Consider the following 20,217-nt stretch of genomic DNA (forward strand, 5'->3'; position numbering starts at 1 on the left):
TCATTTTCAGGATACTAAGAAGAAAGGGAATACATGAACAAAGCTCTGTTTTTTCATTATTCAGTTCATCTTATGCATAAATACTGGTAATAGAGTTGTCTGAATCTCATTTGAGGTTTTCCCGGCTTTCTGATTCATAAATTAACAAAAATTACTTGATGTTTAAAAGAACAGCTTTGAGGATTCAGTGTATGAAATTTGATAACACCACATCTTTGGCTGTAATGCAGTTTTAAGATAAGGTGAAGTTCACACATAAAGTGATAAAGTACATATCTGCAACATGTGTAATCAATCCATTGGCAACCAAAAACAAGTTACTGCCCCAATTACACTGAATTTGGGTATGATGGATATGCCAGTACATGAACTTTTTTAAGAAGATGGCCAGAAACTCTGATTCTAAGTACTTTAAACTAAAATTCCTGTATAAGTAAATGGTTTCACCATTACTTAGCAATCTCTTCTACTGGTAACTGCTTCTGAGTATTAAATGCCCTTGGACATGCAGCCGGACCGCACTCCTGTAGAATTCTCTCTTGCATTTTTCAATTATAAAATAATTCCAGGAGCGTGACCACCATACACAATTTCAGTAATACCTATGATGGAGCAGCAATGCACTTGCTACAGTACCCGTCAATTTGCCTCTGAAGTGAAAACCCTCATACCAAAGACCCTAGGTTTTGCTTTCATTTTAAGAATTACAGCAGTTACTTTGATGAGAAGCTAAAACGGTAAGTCTGTCATCTCCATCCCAAGTCACTGCTGGCCCCTGCTTACAGAACACAAGCAATGACATTTATACCGTATGTTGTCAAAATGGAAGCACAAGCAGGGAGGAGGCTGTTAGGGGCGCACAGAGAGTACGGGCACTTCAACTCCTTATTTCTAGTAGAAACTCCTCTAGCAACAGCGGTCAGGTCAGCCATTCCCAGGCCCATCAGTGCCTTTCCTATGCTTGAGCCTGCCCAGTCTCACAACGCAATACAATACTGATTTCACTAACAATATGAACTAACAGAGGAAAAAACACACTGCAATTCACCAAAACCGCAAGCCCCTAAGTGAATCAACACAAGTTCTTGACCTAAGAGTCACAGGCACCAAGTCACGGAGAAGCCTCGATGGCTTGTGATGCAGCACGGACTACAGCATGCAGGAGGGCCACAGCTCAGGCTGGCGGCAGCAAGAGCTCAGTTTCTGCTTTGTCACTGCTTGCATCGACAGGACACCCAGCCTGAAAAACTGCATTCACAGTTACCAGACTGTTTTGGTACCAGACTGGTACCGGAACAGACCCCGAACACCCTCTGGTACCAAGGTCACTGCATCCCGGTAGCCTTTTAGCATCTTCTGTTCACACCATCCAGCTAACATCCAGCCTCCTGCCTTCCAGGACAGCAAAGAAAAGGCAGGGGCAAAACCCAGCTGCCGTTATCCGTGAGCAGGGCAAGTCAGCTGTGGCGGCAGAGCCGAGTGCCAGGGGACATGTCAGACTGAAACAGCACTTCGGTATCCTCTTGTAAAATTACTATTCCCTGGCACATGAGCTCTAAAATAAAACGGTGAGGTTTTTTTATTTCCATGCCCCTGAAGTAACATCTGCTTCTATCTGGTTCTCATTTACAATATCTATTCAGAAAAAAAAACCAGAAAAACCTGTACTGTGGGTTTATTCTTTGGATTGTTATAATATTACAGTCTTTAGAAAGGAAGCTTATAGAATCATAGAATCATTTAGGTTGTAAAAGACCTTTAAGGTCAACAAGTCCAATCATTAACCTAACACTGCCAAGCCCACCACTAAACCATGTCCCCAAGCACCGCATCTGCACATCTTTTAAATACCTCCAGGGATGGTGACTCCACCACTTCCCTGGGCAGCCTGTTCCAAGGCCTGACCACTCTTTCGGTGAAGAAATTTTTCCTAATGTCCCATCTAAACCTCCCTTGGCGCAACTTGAGGCCATTTCCTCTCGTCCTATCACTGTTACTTGGGAGAAGAGACCAACCCCCACCTCACTACAACCTCCTTTCAGGCAGTTGTAGAGTGCGATGAGGTCTCCCCTCAGCCTCCTCTTCTCCAGGCTAAACACCCCCAGTTCCCTCAGCCGCTCCCCATCAGACTTGTGCTCCAGGCCCTTCACCAGCTTCATTGCCCTTCTCTGGACACGCTCCAGCACCTCCATGTCCTTCTTGTCATGAGGGGCCCAAAACTGAACACAGCATTCAAGGTGCGGCCTCACCAGGGCTGAGCTTAGAGCAACTACACTCAGGCACGGCAGTCTGAGAGTTTACCAGGTAAAGAGAATTTCTCATCATCTGGAACTGTGCACCAGATTTTAAAAACTATTAAGCTGTTTCTGACGTATACCGTGCTGACCGTAGAGGCTCTGCTGAGGTGGGACATCATTCCTGAGTGCTCAGGGCTGCACACTGAAGAAAACTTATGCCAACTTTTAGACTGGTTTAACATCAGAAGAAATACACGACATAATAGTTATATCATCTGGAAAACATCTTTAAGTAAAAGAACAGTAAAAACCTCTATAGATCCTAAATCGTGTATGACTAAGATTACAAGTGAAATGGTTACTCATGTAACATAACCTCCACACAATATGGTGCTACCACAAGCCAGGGACTCCGGGAAGTCTTTGGAAAAGATGTTGCACATTAAAATGAAAGCTTTGTATTTTCATGTAATCTGAGGGTTTGAGCAATTAACAGAAAGAAGGAGGTAAAGAATCTAATTGCAAAATGCTATCCAAAGAAGTCTACTCTTACAGGCTTGTAAGTATGATTATTGTTTTATCTAAAGTAAAACGAATCACCTTTTCATTTCACAGGAGCTCATATATAACATACTATATTCAGAAATAAATATATACTATTCCTATTATGTAGGAAGATAATATTGTAAACAGCAAGGAGGTGGTTTTGCTCCCAAATTTCCAATTAAATTTGTATTTACAAATGCTCACAGTGTATATTTCCAGTGTGGAGTATCTCTAACTTAAGAATGCAGACTGTTGTAGATTAAAACTAAGAAAATACAGGCCAAATCCAGCCCTCAGCTGCATCAGTAAAGCTCTCTGAGAGAACTGCGGGCATTAATTTCATCTTACGCATCCAGACAAGAACAAAACCAATGCAGAGAATTACCACACTTACAAGGAAGACTGTATTTTTGACCAAGAAGGAGGAGCAGAGACCACCTCTGGAGTCTATCAACTCCTCATAAATTTGTCAGATTCGGAAGATTAGATTTGCACCTACAGACACACAACCACCAACAGTCCTCACCAACCCAGATACAAAGATTTCTTGCAAGTTAGTGCCTTTTGCTGCTGATGCTCCTCGCCCCAGCACAACCAGATGGCGTAATTTTAAATAAACTAAGATGCCAATTCTTATCCCCCCAACACGCCTATGTATCTCTCTAGAAGTGGAAGAGCTTTTAATGCTAGTGAAATCAGGCCCCATGAATGTAATGAAAAACATCTTTCAGAAACATCAGTGGCATTCAAATTAAAAGCGGTATCCACCAGATGTTACAAACAAGCCATACGTTTCAGATGGCAAATACCATCAGATCAGGGGAATGACATTTGCTTCGGCTGACCTTCTTACTTACATGTGGAGTGCTCAGATACATACAGTCCCCCAGCAATTAAAAAAACCCAACTCATTAGTGTATCCAACTCATTAGTGTAGCAATTAAAAAAACCCAACTCATTAGGCACCTGTGCAACACTGATTTTTTTGATGAACATCACCTTTGATCGAGTTGACCCCATCCGCGGCCATGCCAGCCCAGGAAGGTGAGGGCGTCCTCCCCGCCGGGGACCAAGGCTGTCCCCTCTCCTGCGCTCCGGGCTGCATCTGCTCGCCGGTCCGACGCAGCACAGCCTATAACCAGCCACCCAGCCCCGCCTGACCTCTGCTCAGACCTGCGCCCAGCGGGGTTGGAAGAACCCTTCAGGAGACACAAATCCTGCTTTTAAGACAGATACACTTCAGCGTTAGCCCGTATCCACGTGTCTGGTCACTTGCAGGGGACCTGAGGGACTATTTTAACACCTGGATAAGCCTGCGGGATACAGACCTGCACCGGGCAGAGCCCACAGCCATACAAATGCTTTTACTCTCTGGGGAGGGAGCAGCAATGGCAGGCAATTATCCCAAAAAGAAAGGGCTTGTCTTTTGATTTCTTATTCAGCTGAAACACTTGGTGACATTTGCCAGAGATCATAATGTAGACATAAAAGTAGAAAAAATGGCATCACAGTTACATGAGATTTGCAAAAACATATGCTGCACTAATGCATGCTATGACGATGATGTGCAAACACGACCAGGTTCTCCTGACAAAAGTACAGGGACAGTGTTCAAAAAGCCTAGCTGTTTTGTAAGCTACAGGCTGCTCCGAGCAAAAATAAAGAAAATTAAGAGTGTAAAAGTAATCCTAACATGATAAAAATGTGGCATCATAGATTACATCGCTTATCACAGGACAGAGGTCCTCAGCTGACAGACAAGATAACTGCATCAGTGAAGATGCAGTTAAACGCCACTTCTTTAAATCGCAGCATCCCCTGAAGAGGAGCATTGCTTCCCGCAGCCGTGCCAGCCTCCTGTGCAACTCACGGTGCCCAGCGAGGGAGAGCCGCTCCAGCAAGTCAGGGGCTAGCGTGGCTGTGGGACGCTTTACCATTATGAAGAATTTTTATTATATATTGTCAAATTGCTCCCTGCTGCTCAAATACACAGTATGCAAGATCCCTCCCTCCATCCACCACCAAGTACACAAAGAAGACAGAAACAACACAGTTCAGCCTCCTACTAACGCAAAAAATTTTAAACTGTGCTCTCTAATGAACTGTACTTGCTCGTGGCATGTTAATATTTCTTCAGCCGCATTCCCTCCCACAAAGTTAGAAATGCCTTCAAGATAACTGAGGAGAGATGGAGCAGGCTGCTCTCTAAGTTAGTTCCTCAGCTGAGCTTGAAGTGTCCTGTTAATGTAAAATCTACGCCTGCAACGAAGCTAGGGCGCCCTTCGCTTTTCTAATAAACATACTGAATGTGCCAACTTGCCACCCAGCTCCTCCTAACTTTTCCATGCAAGACCACAACACTTCCCACATCACTGCATGGATCCACAAACAAAGCACAGCAACCCAAAGCCAAGGCTGTATTTAGGCCAGCACTCAAGAAAGTACTAAAATGCCTTTAAGGTTCCCAGACGGGTAATAAATAACGCTTGCACCCCCTCTGAGAGCCTTGTTGGGTCTCTCCTGCCCCATAGGCCTGGCAGTTCAACAGGAGTGAAGGCCACCGCACAGAAAGCACTGCCTGGTAGCTAGAAGATGCCCCCTGCTAAAACTCCTGGAGCATAAGATGCAAACACAAAGATTTTAAGATCTCCATCATTTTAAAAGGTCTCTGTCCTGTGCTGGCTGTTAACAGGGAAGTAACAGCGATGCAAACACCACCTTTACTGAGGACCAAACTCCACTCTCAGCTGTGCACAACTTTTGAGAAGTCCCTGCAGGAGGGACCTGCACAGACATATCCAAGGATAGTTTGGCCAGAAAAATCCATAAATCTACTGAACTGCTCTATTTTAACCACTATCTAAAGCCTTTATTGTTATTATAGTACGCTGAGATGCTGCAATAGCTGCTGATTCCCACTCCTGTGAGGAAAGGGAAAGTTTCAACCCAAAAATTCCTAATCAAGGCAATAAGCAGAAAACTAAAAATCTCTACTAATCGAAAGAGGAGGAAGCACCCCCCAGCCCCGGCACCTTAAGTAAGTGGCAGCAGCTTGGAAATCAAAATTAGGTCATTACTGAGCGTCGGAGAGTCAGTGTATACAGTTCCACAGAGGAAGGGCAGACATGTCCATGGACGTGGTATCACAAAGCACAAGGTCAGCCACGCTAAAAGCTCAGCGGGATAAGAGCAGCCACATTCAAGGCCTCAATCAATGTTTTGGCTACACTGCTTTTACAGTTCAGCAAAAGACTCCCTGCTTTTCACTAGTATCTTTGTGAGAAAAGTTCTCACTGCAGTAAACCGCGGTGCTCACGGTTCACCAAAGCGTGAAAACACGGCTCTCCCGCCAGCCACCAGCTGGGAAGGGCGGCACTTGGGCAGATGCAACGCTTGCACCACCGATGCAGAACTGTCACGAGGAATACCTTCTTAACAAGTAATTCCTAAACCCACCATTTCTGAAGACAGAATAAATCCAAATAAGGATTTTTTCGGTGTTAAGAGGCGGTGGTTTTCTCCTTACACGTCTTTTCTGTGGAATACGTTTTGGCACAGCAGTAGTAATTGCAAGAATGTACCCAAATAAGCTTGTAGGTTAATCTTAAAAATATTACAACAGGTATTCTTTTTTCTGTCTCAGTGCATCCACGTGCTTATTTATGTATACTGCCTGGGTTGATTCAGTTCAAGGAAGTGTCCTTTGCACTAGAAACACAAGGAATACTCTGGCCTACACGGGCTATCGCACCTCAAGGATCACTACTTCCTCAGAGCACCTAAAAGGGATCCGGTTTTAACAATTTACTGAATGCCTTACAGTGCATCTGGGTAGTTTTCACTCCACTTGCTAAACAGAAGGGATAATTCACCTTTAACAAAGATTTGCCATCAGACATAAAATAAACATTAGCAAAACCAAACAAACAATAGCTTTGAGCTTTCTAAGTAAAAGTACTTTTCCCTTTCAGTTGTGCAACCTTTTGTCTCTGAGCCAACCAAGAATTCACTGCCAGAAAAGAATTTCATGCTTAATCAATTTTTGCCTCACTCCGAGTTCCTCATCTTAACTGAAAATCCAGCCTGCTCACGATGCACTGAGTGCCCTCTGTGATTACTGCAGCATCTGAGGATGCAGGAGCAGTATCAGCATGTGAAAACTGCGAGCTGGTTTTCCTGCCCTGCTCTGTGAAACAACAAATTCATTTGCATCACACTTGCTGATGAAGGATCCTGCTGCTGCTGAACAGGGAAGGACTCAGCTCTTGTAAACTCTTGCACAATTTCTTTTATATTCTAATCGAAGCACTTAATCTTCTGCCAAAATCCTTCTCTAGTACAGAGGAAGCCCACCTACCTTCTGGTCTGAAAAACAGTCTGGATTTACAGGTGTATGCACAGCTTTATTTCTGGAAAACATCTCGGTTGCTTACACACCAAGCAATGGCCTACAAACATTGGGAGCTGGACAGCCGTGGTAATGGTACGGTACGGTACCAACGATTTGCCATGCAAAGCTTGTGCAGACTCACTGTGTGCAAGAGAGATGCCTCACTTAGAAGGAAAGGTCATCAGTCACATACCTGATCATGTAAACCTTCACGTGTGCTGATCTGAACGGTCATTTCCGTGTAATCCATACAAAGTCTGAGACTTAGCTTCCTAAATTTCTCTTCTGCCATTCTTTTGCCGTTTGATCCAAGTCAGCTGAATCTCTTTTCGTGAATGCATTCAGCATGGTAAACACGCACAAGGAAAACACTGTTGACTATCTATCCCAGGTATTACAGGTTCTCATATAAAAAGATTAAAAAAAAAAAAATAAAGAGAAAAGGATTTTCCCCCAGTGTTTTGTGTACATCATTCATCTGCTCACACATCTTTACATTAAAGAAGAAATTTGTCTTTCTTCTACTGATAGAAAACACAGAATTAATTTCCAAGTCAAGATGATTCTTCAGACCCTCATGACCCCCTTTCATCGTTTTCTCTCCTGAAATAAGCTCCACCACAGCTCTGATACTGCCTTTACTTCTCCAAAAGAGAGGTCTTCTGCGTGGCACTGGTGCCACAGCACTTCGCAGGGTGTGCTGAACAGACTGCAGCACCCACCAGCTTTTTCAGACTGAAGCATCTGTGGATGAATATACTCTCTCCCACCTTCCTCTGGACTCACAGGCCAATTATCTTTGAAATACGCCTCGCGGTCATCAAAAAGAGATGTTTCAATTCATACATATGTGCATACACAAAGAGGGACAAAAACCTCATCTCACCTCCACAATACAACAGAAAATTAAAAACTGGAAGAGAAGGTGAGAAGCAACAAAACCATTAACTCTGTCCCAGCCAAAATGAGATTTTTTTAAATACATCAAAGAGAAAAGATGCCCTGAAACACCAGAAAAGAAACAAACTAAAATGCTGCTCTTCAGCTTCTGTATAACTGAGCTAAACAAATGAAAGACTTTAAAGGAAAGCTGACATGATCTGCAAAGGTGACTTCAAAGAGCCAAATGCCAGCTGCCAGATCCCCACGCTAGCTGGAGAGAGGCACAGCGGGCTTCCCAATGTGTCAAACACATGTTTACAGGGGGAGGCAGCCAACATTCCCATTTTCTTTTCCCAGGGGTTACGGCAAGTGCTGGGAAGTTGGGAGACATTATTTCTAATCTCTGTCCTGTTGCTCACTTTTGGGGGGCTCATGGCAATTCAGGCTTCCTTTTTCAAAAGGTAACGAGTGCGACTCTCACTCCTCGTCTTCCTCTGCAGCACTGCGAGGCTTGTGAAAGATTCATGGATAAAAAATACCGTGAAGTACAAAAGTTCTTGTTTTATTTACCAAAAAGAATATTGCACATTTGCCACACTTAGATATTCATTTACATGATCAAGGGAACAGGCATTTGTACTTGAAGCTCTGACACGGAGCAGAACTGCTTTTTCGCAGACACACTGCCGCTTCCCTCTGCGCTGGGAGAGGATCGCTGAGAAGACATGACAACTCCTAGACTATTTTAAGAAGCCGCAATTTTTAGAGAACAAGATTCACAACAATTCAGAGTTACCTGTACGCTAGATGCTATCACAAAAGGATTAAAATTATTACCAAACGCTTCCTGGCTCAATGCATAGTGTACCTTAATAATTATCACTACGTCAAATTGACTTATTCAGTTTACCTGAGGAGTGTTGTTGGCCATCAAGCAACACCTTATGCAAATGCAATGATAACCTACAAGCCAAAGCCTTTAGTAGAGGTGGCATGCCAACCAACCCCACAATCCTCAAAAGTATGACTATACCACATAATGATTTGTTTAGGGCCAACTTCTCTCAAGAAAGTTTACCTTGTTTCAGATAGCATCCTTACCATCAGCTCCCCAGTAAAACTCTGTACGCCATATTTCATTTTGATGCCAGGTAACATGCTCGCCTATGAAGGTGGAACACAATTACTTAGATTGGCAGTATTAGGCTTATTATGTCTGAGAGGAGAGACAAATACAACATTGACCTAATGTAGCTGTGAGAGTGTACAGATACACAGAGGCTCTCATATACACATGCAACATCAAAGCTCCTATTTGACCACGCTTTAAGTTAAATATTTGTGATAGTTAATTTATTTGATCTTCTGTATTTGCAAGGCTCAGAGCTGGGCAGAAAGCCCTTTGAAGCATTCCCAAAAACACTAAATTATTGGAAACACTTGTCAGAAAACTGCTGTATAACTCCACCAAGCTATCTCCATCGCTTCACAGACCCTTTCGATAACGGTGCCACCTACCTCTGCCGGAACAGCTGGCCTCAGAACCACCGGAGGTAGATGAATGTTATTTGTTTGCCGCTCTTACGAGATGGAAAGCAGAATGAAAGGAGTTAGTAGAGGGACATGCCAGAGCATTAGATGGATGAACAACCAGAATTTCTGGATTGAACAATTTGCTGCTTCATTTTAATTACTGGCTTCTGAAAGACTTTCAGAAACTTTGCCAATTTGTGCAACTCTCTATTCTCCGCTTTTGGCCTCAACCGTACAGTCATTTCACAGACAAACAAGTAACAGATGTACAGTCTACATTCACCCCAAGTCCTTTTATAGTAAAATGATTCTGGCCAAATAATGTATATTCAAAAAAAAAAAAAAAAAAACCACCAACAAAAAAAAAACACACAAAACCCAACAACACAGACACAAAACCCACCCCACTAATTCTTGTATTTTAAGATATCTCCCACAACACCCAAACACACACTAAAAAACCTACGACTTCTTCATATGCCCCTGGAGGCCTCAAGGATCTTCTGCCCAGGAGCAACTTCTGCCCTCAGCCAACATCCGCCTGGAGGAGAGCGGCCCGAACAGGCCACAAACATTGGAGAAGACAAGGGCAACTCTGTGGACTCCTGCTGCCATCACTAAGCAGTTCTGCCTGCTGGATCAGGATACGACTTCCGAAAGGGCAAGAGGCCATGGTTAATACTGCTCCCTCTGCACTGTCCAGGCAACATGACAAGAGAAGTCACATCTGCTAGGGGTTTTCCCAAGGATCCTTCTGACATGGGAGTTTTCTCTGGGGCACAGACCAGGCTGCACCGACTGCCATCACCCGAGCAATCCCAGCACAGCGCAGGACAGTTCCCAGTTCCCACAGAGTGCCATTGCGGAGGTGTCCCCACTTGCCTTTCCAAGGCTTCAGCCGGGAAGCGGTTGGGCATGTTTCCAGCTCATGATCAAGTACACAAAGTTGCTCTCAAGAGTCGCAATGCAGAGTCCTGGAGGTTCACGCATCGCACAGCACTCATCTGAAGACCATTCATTGCCAACACAATACAACTATTATGTTGCTTTATGAATATCCTCCCCAAATATATGTTTAACGATGCACAGTTACAGAAGACAAACACTTGTTTTGTTAGAGATCCCATGGTGAATTGAAAACGAACACATGTCGAATTTCTACAGTATATTAGTTATAACAGAGTATGGGCAAGTTACACATTATCCAAGTCTTTATGGAATGAAACACTTGTGAAAGGCAGTAAGACACTATTTTACGAAGAGACAAAGCCTGGGACAAATTAATGCTTATATTTTCCAATATAGCATATATAATGTTGTGCATCTTGAGTTATTAAAACTACAAAACAGATGATCAAGGTCAAAATAATCAGTGCAAGTGAAACAATATTCAATTAAAACAGGGGTGCACATCACAGACCTTCTGCCACCTACAGATGCGGGAGCCCTTTGCAGAAGTAATTGGGAACACGGTATTTCTCAGCGACAATGCTATGTGGGTAAGAGCACAGCCCTTCAGGGTCAACTGGTGCGATGGTATGAAGTCCAAGCACTAAAAACCTGCTCATTTTACTATGCTGACCCTTCAGACTTGAAATTGGCAGAATGGGATAAATGGGAAATTACCGCTTTTTAAGCAACAGCAGCTGAAAGTGCTTTTACCTGACTAGCAGGCTGAGGCCTTTGGCTCCAGTGATGCTGCAACTCCTAAATACTGGAGGCTTGGGCTAGATTTTTTTTTTTTTTTTAAAACACAATTATAAATCAAATTGAATGAGTTGGTGTCACTTATTTCCCATACCAAATTCCCAAACGGACTCTTCCAAACAAAGAAGAAAACAAACAATAATTCAGCTCAGTTTGTCTAAAATGTGGCTGCACACTGCTCGTTGCGGAAGTCTTCCAGCGGCTAGAACGGCTGCTTCGCTGCCGCTGCCTGGAAGCGCATTTCAAACCCCTCCTCTCAGAACAGGCAACATACAGTTTTGCACCTCAGCTAGTTTTAAGGTCTAATCTTCTAGTTATACCAAAGAAAATCACGTTTACCTGTATTTTTCTCAGCAGTGAGAAAACCCTCCAGAGTGGGACACGCTCCATCCACAAGCACTCCTGGGGGACCAACAGCCACCCTGCAAAGCCTGCCTGAAACAGCCGTGCCTTCTGCTGTCACGCACACCTCCCGAGGACACAGCACCCAAAAGAGACCAGGAAAAACAACCGCTTCTCTTGCGGTTTTTCTTTATGGCTTCCTGCACTGGAAAGTATTTTGATCCTGATCATAATGTGCTAATTCAAACTCAAGAGGCAACCCAGATGCTTAAAAATAAACTGAAGCCGAAGAGCATTGCTGCATTAGCATGTTTTGCATAATTCATTTCATCGTGCTGTGGAGAGCTCTTCAGTTCCCGCTCCGTGCAAGGTCACGATGGCAGCGCCGGCACGTGCTCCTCCACGGCTTCCTCCGGGCAGAGCTGGGCATCAGCTCTCCCTGCCCGACCGAATCAAGCCGAGGAGGAGGTCTGCAAGCAAGGCACGGGGCGGCTGCGGGGATGCTGGCGTGACTTCCAGGCCTTTTTCACTATCTCTCCTGGAAGACCACCCTTGAAAACCGTAAGCAGGACAAAGACCTTACCATTTTTTAAACAATTTTAAATTTGCAGTTTCTGTTATCTAAGAACACTCTACTTAGGAGAGCCCTGTTAGCACCTTGGTTTAAAAGGAGCTCAAAAGGAGTCAAGTTGATGACGCCCTTTCACGTGAAGCTTCACATTTGGTTAGGCACGAGTCAGCTCACTGACAGCTGCCAGACACATCCCCTTGCACGCCGAAGCATCAACGAGCCGTGGTGTAAACGGCACTAAACTCTACCGAGGGACGTCACTGACTCCTGACAACTACTTCTGCAGCAGGATCTGCAGCAAAACTGAAGAGGTCACTTTAACTTCCTTACTCATGCTAAAGTCGGTGTTGAGCATCAGCGTTGACGTGGGACCATTTCATCTGGACATAAGTAGCGATGGTGCCACTGGAGCACAAACCTGCCCCGTGAGCCCCTTCCCCAGCCGCCTCCTGCTCACACCCACTCAAGAAGCTGCTGCTCAAAAGCAAGTGTCACACATTGCCGAAAGACCAGGAGCTGGGTCAGCAAAGAAAAGCAAAAGCAAAACTGAAATCCATCACAGGGATTTTCCACTTCTAAAAATGAACAGTAGGCTGTATTCATTTTCACTTCTCTGTTACCGAGTTGGAAGAACAACAGCAACAACACTGAAAAATGAGCAGAAATGCTGAAAGCTCAAGACTAAAAATGTATTTGGGGGAAAAGGCAGGAACTGGCACTAGGTTTGCCTTTTAGTAACACCCCAGTGACCAAACAAAAGATCAGAAAGTGAATGTCGGAGCTTGGTTTCACTTTAGAATGTATTCCAAGCTACAAATAATGAGGAAAACACCCAGCTACTCCTGTAGGGTCTTTCACTCCCTTAGCTAAGAACTGACAGAGCAAGATGACAGATTTGAACCACCTTTTCTAACAGACTGGGGGAAGGAAAAAAAAAAAAGTCGTTTATTCAGCAGGTGCAGGCCTCAAAATGACAGCAAAAGACTGCCTGGACCCTGTTAAAAACAGAGGCAAGACGAAGCACCGGACTGGTCCCTTTTGCAACTGTAAGGAGCACCCAGCACCCAAACCCCAGCAGGGTAAAATACTCCCCTTCTTCTTTTGAGCAGCCATACAAGCAAAGGACCCGGGCTGATAATTAGCACGCATACTTTCAGACAGCTGTTTTGTTTTACAAAGGATTTGGACTCTTTAAAAAGTTGCCGGAATAATTTACAATCTTTTCTAAATGATGCAAAAATATAGTAAAAATAACAAGTACCCCCATGTACTTTTGAGCAAACACATGGGGGAAATCAAACATTTCTGCTTGGTTTTTCTGTTTCTGCTGGGTTTTGCTATTCGGGGGCGGGGGGGGGGGGGAGTTTCTGTAGACTAACACCTTTTCACGCAGGATGAAAAGCTAAAGTGACTTTATTATTTTCTTTTAATGAAAGACAGTGGCTCTAAGTCATTCAATCATCAATCGAAAACAATTCAACAGCTACTGTTTTATTTAAGATCGTCTTGTAAACTCTGAATTTCATCTTGTGTCTCTGAAATTCTTTCCCTAGCATCACCCGCAGAAGAGACCATTGAACACCTCGGGGCCAAGTTTTGCATGACCTTGCTTGTGGAGACAAAATAAAAAACTTTATCTCGCACAGAAGGTTAAGGAAGTTGATAGAGATGCTTGATAAAGCTTCAGTGCACCGGAGGAAAGATGATGGCGCAGGTTAAGAGTAAAGGCAGGGGGTCTGCTAGCTCTCGGCGGGATGAATTCGGCACCCGCAGGAGCAACCGCCCTGCGAGCCCAAGGGTCACTGCACAAGCCATCCCAGACACGGGCACAGCCAGGGTAAGGACCTTACCCCACCGTGAGCTAACCCCACCAGCGCTGCGCAGAGGCCCGTCCCCTCCCCGGAAGAAACACAGGACTTCAGCCACCACGCGCAGCAGCTGCGGGGTCCTCCCCGGAGCCCTGCACAGCACAGGGGCTGCAGATGGAAAGCAGGGTCTGTGCAGCAAAAAACCCTAAGCACACCTAAAGGAAAAAAAGTAGCAGTCCTGCCAAGTTCATAGATGCGCACGTTTCTCAGCCCGTTTTGTTTTCCGCCTTAAGAAGTTGATTGACCTGTTGTTATTCGCCTTAGACAAAAGCACAGAGCAATTTGCAAGGAAACATGACATGATGATGGGTTTATACAGCGCACAGCACAAAAAGGATTAGAAAACCTCTTTGCCGTCATTACCATAAGTGGGTTTGCAGATTCAGGCTTTCACACCCAGCCGAGATGCCCTGCCGACCACCCCCAGAAGCAGCCCCCTCCTGGGACAGCCCAGGCCCTTTGGGGAGAGGGGTTCAGCCCCACCACATGGGCTTCAAACAGCAATCCCTTCCACCTGGGCTTTTTGACAAAAAGCCTACTACTTTCTCTCAGGCTATTCGGAGCTTATGAACAAGTGACACACGCAGTTTGACAGAATGGGTTCATACCTCCATCATTATAGTCCAATAAATTAAGGAGATTATTTTGTATGGAAAAACGGTACACAGAAAAATACATGCATCTACATGAGGTTAGCCATTTTCTAAGTCTTCCAGGTTTCCAGGATCTGAAATTAATTTTAGGAATGTGACTAACTTGCTAGTAGCTAAATACCCACCACAGCATCCTTGTATTCCAGACACTCAAAAAAAAGTTTTACAAAAATATTCTCCTGTGATGTCTAGGTGGAAAAAATTACAAATGCTACTGATTTACAAGGCAGCTTGACAGATGCGTCACCACCAAGTACGACTTCACTCTGTGAATTTAACCCTTCAGAAATACATATATTTAAACAACGTGATTTATTAGATTGTTTCTTCAAGCAAAAGGTGTCATTGCTTGAATCATTTAAACGAGACCTTGAGGAAAGAGCCCAGCGGCAGAAGCCTGTCAGAGATGAGGCCTGAACAAGAAAACACAACAGATCTTTTCAATATCTGAATTTTAGAAATCTCCTTTTCCTGAAGGTTGTTCCTAAACCTAATTTAGTGTCTCTCAACTTCCATAGTATTGCTTTCAAATTCCACAAAAACAATACAAATTACGCCTGATATGAGCGTACAGGATCTCAATTGAAATTGGGCCCACGCGAATTCTGTTAAATTTAGGAATTACAACAAGGAATCTAGTGCCCCACCGAAGTGAGGGAACTAATACTACCTCACAGATATCTCCTGCAACCATGTCATGCTCTTTAACGACTTGCAGACTCTAAACCATATATATTATAAAACAATGCATAATATATTTGATAGAGGATTAGGAAGAGGAATGGAAAACAGCTGGGAAACCTTACAGAGTTTTCACACTGAGCTTTCAAATTCTTTAGCAATAGACACTAAAACTCCCTTGACTGTATGGAAAATGATGCTCGAACAAAATCCACTGTGAAGAAGGAAATTCTAGCGGAACGAAGAAGTTCCTATCGGCAAAGCCTCGCATGCATTCAACAGAAGCAGAGCTGTACCGTCACATTAAACTGAGGACAGAGCACAGCAGGGCCAGGAGCGGGATGGCAGAAACACCTCCTCCCTCCACACTTCCCTCCATCCTACAGGACCGGGTACAGAAGGCTCCTTTGTAAAATGAAACACCACTTGGTGGGGGTAAGAGGATATTTCCTGTTAACCTCACCGCAGATTTGTAATCCAGCAGTCAAATTATGTCAATCACAGCTCATTAGGCAACAATTTACCCTGCCAACTCTGTCCTGGCTGCTTCCTCCAAACCATGTGTCATTTGCAAACGTGCAACCCTGTTACCGGTTCAGAGAAAGACCACCCTGCGGCAGGAGCTGGAAGCCTGGCTTTTACCCCCGCATCTCCAAACTGCATCGGATGGCGGTGCCATAAGGTCTACGGACGCGTTTGGGGCACTTCGTTTGCAAGGGTGCTCACACATGCTGAACAACGGCTTCCTATGCAATAAACTGGGGTTGGTTACCAGAATTCATAATTTATGCACACTTGCCCCATGTGTCCATGTGATAAAGCCAGGAAAAAAACCCAACGCAGCTGAGGAGGAAAAGGGAGCATGTTGGGGAAGGGACAACAGCAGGAGGTTCCTGCAGACATACGCCTGAGGGGCTGTGCCAGTGCTGGCCAGCTCAAAGTCAGCGCCAGAGACAGGAGCTGGCTCTTGGTTTATCCAGCACCCCTCACGGGCCCATCGGGAACTTGATGGCAATAACACACCGCCACTTCCCTGGACTTTACACTCTTGCGTCAACTTGAAACTAAGGGAATTATTTCACATGTCCTACCAAAAGAGGAAAATTCACATCAGTTTGTGAGGATGGAAAAAGCAACACCTAGCTTACAGACAGAAACCTGGATCTCTTGTGGGTTATCCTCCACGTTTTTCTCTTCGGAGAACATCCCATCGAATATGATGCCTTCCTGAAACAAACAGACAGACCCTGGTCCTCACTAGCAGAAATGAGTACAAATCTTAATGCAACAAACAAGCCAGGGAAGCACATTTACTACACCAGTCCCAAAAACAGTACTAGGAAATTCACAGAATTTCCACAGGGAAAATCCTCTCGTGCTATTTGCCCAACAGACCAAGAGGTGTGATGCAGCCAGACCCGGCCTCGCTGTCCTTCACCTCGGTCAGGCACTGCCGCACGCGTGCTCAGCGCATCCTCAGTAATGCCAATGGCACCGATACAGACTGGAAGAGCATATTAGCACAACTAGATTTGAGAGCTTCACTGAAAAAGTGTGACCTGGAGCACTTCCCATCATCCTGCAATTCATGCACCTTAAACCTCAAAGAGTGAGGCTAACCAAGGAGCAATAAGGTGACTACATATGTTTAAAGTGGACAAACTACTTCATCAGAGACCTTCCTCAAGACTAAGGCTGCTAACAACCCGGCAAACGCAAGCTAGAGCACACGTGCATCACCTCCAGGCACACCACTGCTCACCCGTTCCCTTGCTGAAGAGACCACAGAGCTCCTGGAGAACATCAGGAGAATATGTTCAAAGTGGAAAAATAAAACAACCGTCAATGACACGGCACTCGCGGTAAAAATGTGACTCACCTGCACTCTCCTCACAGACACACACGTTTTAGAGGGCTATGGCTCACTGTGCTGGTTTTGCACAAGGAGAGAAGAATAAAACTTCAAAATACTTTTGTGAGGCTGCAAAGGAGGAACCTTTCCCACATGGCTCCACTCCTTACATACAGGAACGGAGACAAACTGCTCCGCGTGATGACTGTATACCTGCATGCAGCTGCAACTCAAGCAGGCTGCACGTTCATCAACGTCAAAAACAGTCCTGGAAATTTCATTAGTGCTACGAAAATTGCTATTGTCAGGAAAGCCCTTCGGGACCTCACCAGGGCTCTCCGAGTGCGCAAGCAATGCTTGTGCCAGGCTAATTTCTTAAGGCAGCGTGTAAAGAAGGTGAGATTTAGTCCTATAACCTTCAGCATCTCCTTCTTCATATTCTCATCTCCTGACTAATCCTCTCTCCCTACAGAAAATATTCTTCATCTTTTTTTCCCCCCGACCGCCATTCCTTTCTCATTAATCCCTGCTGTTCTACTGCCTACCCCATTCTGGGGTTTGACCAGTGGCACAGTCATCTTCCCCTCAGAGCCACAGAGAAAACAAAATAATGACAGCCTAGAAGCTTATTCTTTCATAAAATGGTCAGATATTTCCTGGAAGCCGCAACAAACACCAGCCATCCCCGGCTGGCTTCGAGAACAGGCTGAAGGCGATTTTTGGCTGTTCCAGCAGTGGTGTTTGGGCCCCATCTTGCAGCTCCTCCTGACGGGAGCAGACTATCCAACACCATACAGACACATGTCTGCATGGCCAGCCGCTCCCTCCAGCAAAGCTACAGCACTCGTCCTCTGACCCTTAACTTAAGTCCATCTTCTAAAAACAGATGCCATCTACTCCTTTCAAGCACCTCGAGAAATTACAAGCGTGGCCCTGTTATCTCCCATATTTACGTTATATGGATCTAACACACTCTGCTTTCCCAAATGACATCTCTTCCTTTTACTGATCTAATCAATCTAATCCTAACTCAGAACCACTAATTTTCTCCCACAGACTATGCACACAAATTAAGCCAGGCACCCTTTTGGTAGGTTAAGACGAACCAAGACTTGATTCTGAGCAATGCGCTGCTTCTGGGGGCATCTCCCGTCTGTAAAATACCCACGGGCTTCCCCAACAAGAGCAATGTTAGATCAGACTTTTTCCACTGTGCCTAATAATCGTAACATCTCACTCACCATTTGGCTCGTCAGTGGGGGTTCCTGACTGAATAGGCTTATTCTTTTCTTAGACATGATAATCTAATTGGGTCTAACCAGAAATAATCCCCAACACACACCAGTTTGTGAATCCTCGCTCAGCACCAGGACTATTTCAAATACCAGGGGGGTTGCTCTAGTATCTGATACGGGAATTGCTCTCACAACAGCTCAACTCGCTGGGTTTCACATGGCATTACCGGGAACACAGGGCATGGCACACACATGGGTTTTATTCCTTCTCCTCCCCAGCTTCTGTTTTTCACATAAACGTTGCTCAAAAGTAAGAAGGGCATGCAAGAATAGATGGGTCGTTATAATCTATCTGCACTACTTAGATACCTGAAAGAAAACAGGACGTTTGCCCAAAACACTCCAGTGCAGCACCAAGGGAAGCACTGCCCTTCCTTAGAAAGCTCTACCTGGGAAGGGGATCTCAAACACCGAGTCCGTCGTGCTACTCGGGTGAGGGGAAAAGAGTGAAATAAAACCCAGAGCCCGACAGAAACCCCAGCAGCCCAGAACCAGCCCCAGGTGAACCACACACGCGTGCCGGGGAGGTGGGGACGGCAGGACCGGCGTGTCCCGGGGGGTCCCTCCGCCGGCCGAAGGGCGCGGGCCCCTTTCCAGCCCGGGCTCCTGGAAGCCGCCAGGCCGAGGCGAGGCCGCACCGGGGCTCCCTGCGGCCGCCAGCTCCCGCACCGGCCCGCCCGCTGCTCCCCGCCGACGGCCGGGGCCGGCACCGCCAGCGAGCCGCCGCAGGCTCCTCTCTCCCGGCGGTTCCTCTCAGGTTCGCCCGCGAGGAGGGGACAGACCCCGGCGTGAGGGAACCGCCTCGGCTCGGGCGAAGGCGGCTCTTTGGGGGCTCCCGAGACAAAGAGCCGCAGCCGGCGCACACGCCGTGCCCCCGCTCCGCTCCCCTCCCGCCCGCCACCGCCCCGTCCCGCCGCCTCCGGCCGGGCCGCGAGGTGCGGGCGGCACCGCCCCGCCGAGCCCACCTGTGCCAGCCCCCCCCGGGGCTGGGGCGGCCGCCGCCGCTGAGGGGAGAGCGCGGCGGGGCAGCTCCCGCCTCGGTCTCCAACTTTTCCCCGATTCCTGCCGCGCACCAGCCGCCCCCCGCGCACGCCCCCGGGCCGGGCGCGGGACCCCGCAACTCCTCCTCGGCCCCTCCGCGGAGGCCCGCGGCCAGCCGGAGGAACGCGGCGCCCCCTCCCCGGCGGCCCGACCCGCTCCCCACAGACAATGGGGCCGGCACTCACCAGGACGACGGCGAAGCGCTCCTCCAGCTCGCCGGGCTCGGGCATGGGCAGCTTGAGGGGCACGCTGTGCGCCCTGAACTCCGTCTGCTGCGAGTCCACGCTCCCCGCGTTGCCCATGGCGGCGGCGGCGGCGGCCCCTCCGCGCTGCCTCCGCGCTCCGCGCCGCCGAGCCAGGCGGGCTCCGCGCCCCGCGGTCGCCCTCTAGCACCGACGGCGGAACGCCGCGCCGCCGCCCGTCATGGCTCGCCGCCCTCGCCCTCCCCCCGGGGCGGGCTCGCTCCGGCTCCAGCTCCGGCTGCGGCTCGGCGGCGGCTCCCCCGCATGCCGCCCCGCGGCCGGCGCGGCCCGCACAAAGCCCCGCTCCGCCCCCGGCCCGGGGCGCGCTGGGACTCGTAGTCCCGCCGCCGTCCGGGGGATGGGCCGGCGGGGGAAGG

The 20,217-nt window shown here is 46.9% G+C and overlaps 1 protein-coding gene across 5 annotated transcripts in view; it reads right to left on the reverse strand.

The window, feature by feature from the left end:
* The window catches only part of FMNL2 (formin like 2), a 154,089-nt gene extending 134,122 nt beyond the window's left edge, over window positions 1-19,967 (reverse strand). For 4 of the 5 annotated variants that reach the window (XM_075152629.1, XM_075152630.1, XM_075152627.1 and 1 more), the window contains exon 1: window positions 19,784-19,953. In XM_075152629.1, coding sequence (XP_075008730.1) covers window positions 19,784-19,900 — 117 coding nt within the window. In that variant the 5' untranslated portion in view covers window positions 19,901-19,953. Of the gene's footprint in view, window positions 1-19,783 lie in introns of all 5 variants that reach the window. The other variant, XM_075152631.1, reaches the window with a different exon arrangement.
* Window positions 19,968-20,217: the final 250 nt, after the last annotated feature.

The sequence above is a fragment of the Calonectris borealis genome, chromosome 6, assembly GCF_964195595.1.
Source record: "Calonectris borealis chromosome 6, bCalBor7.hap1.2, whole genome shotgun sequence".
NCBI classification, from domain to species: domain Eukaryota; kingdom Metazoa; phylum Chordata; class Aves; order Procellariiformes; family Procellariidae; genus Calonectris; species Calonectris borealis.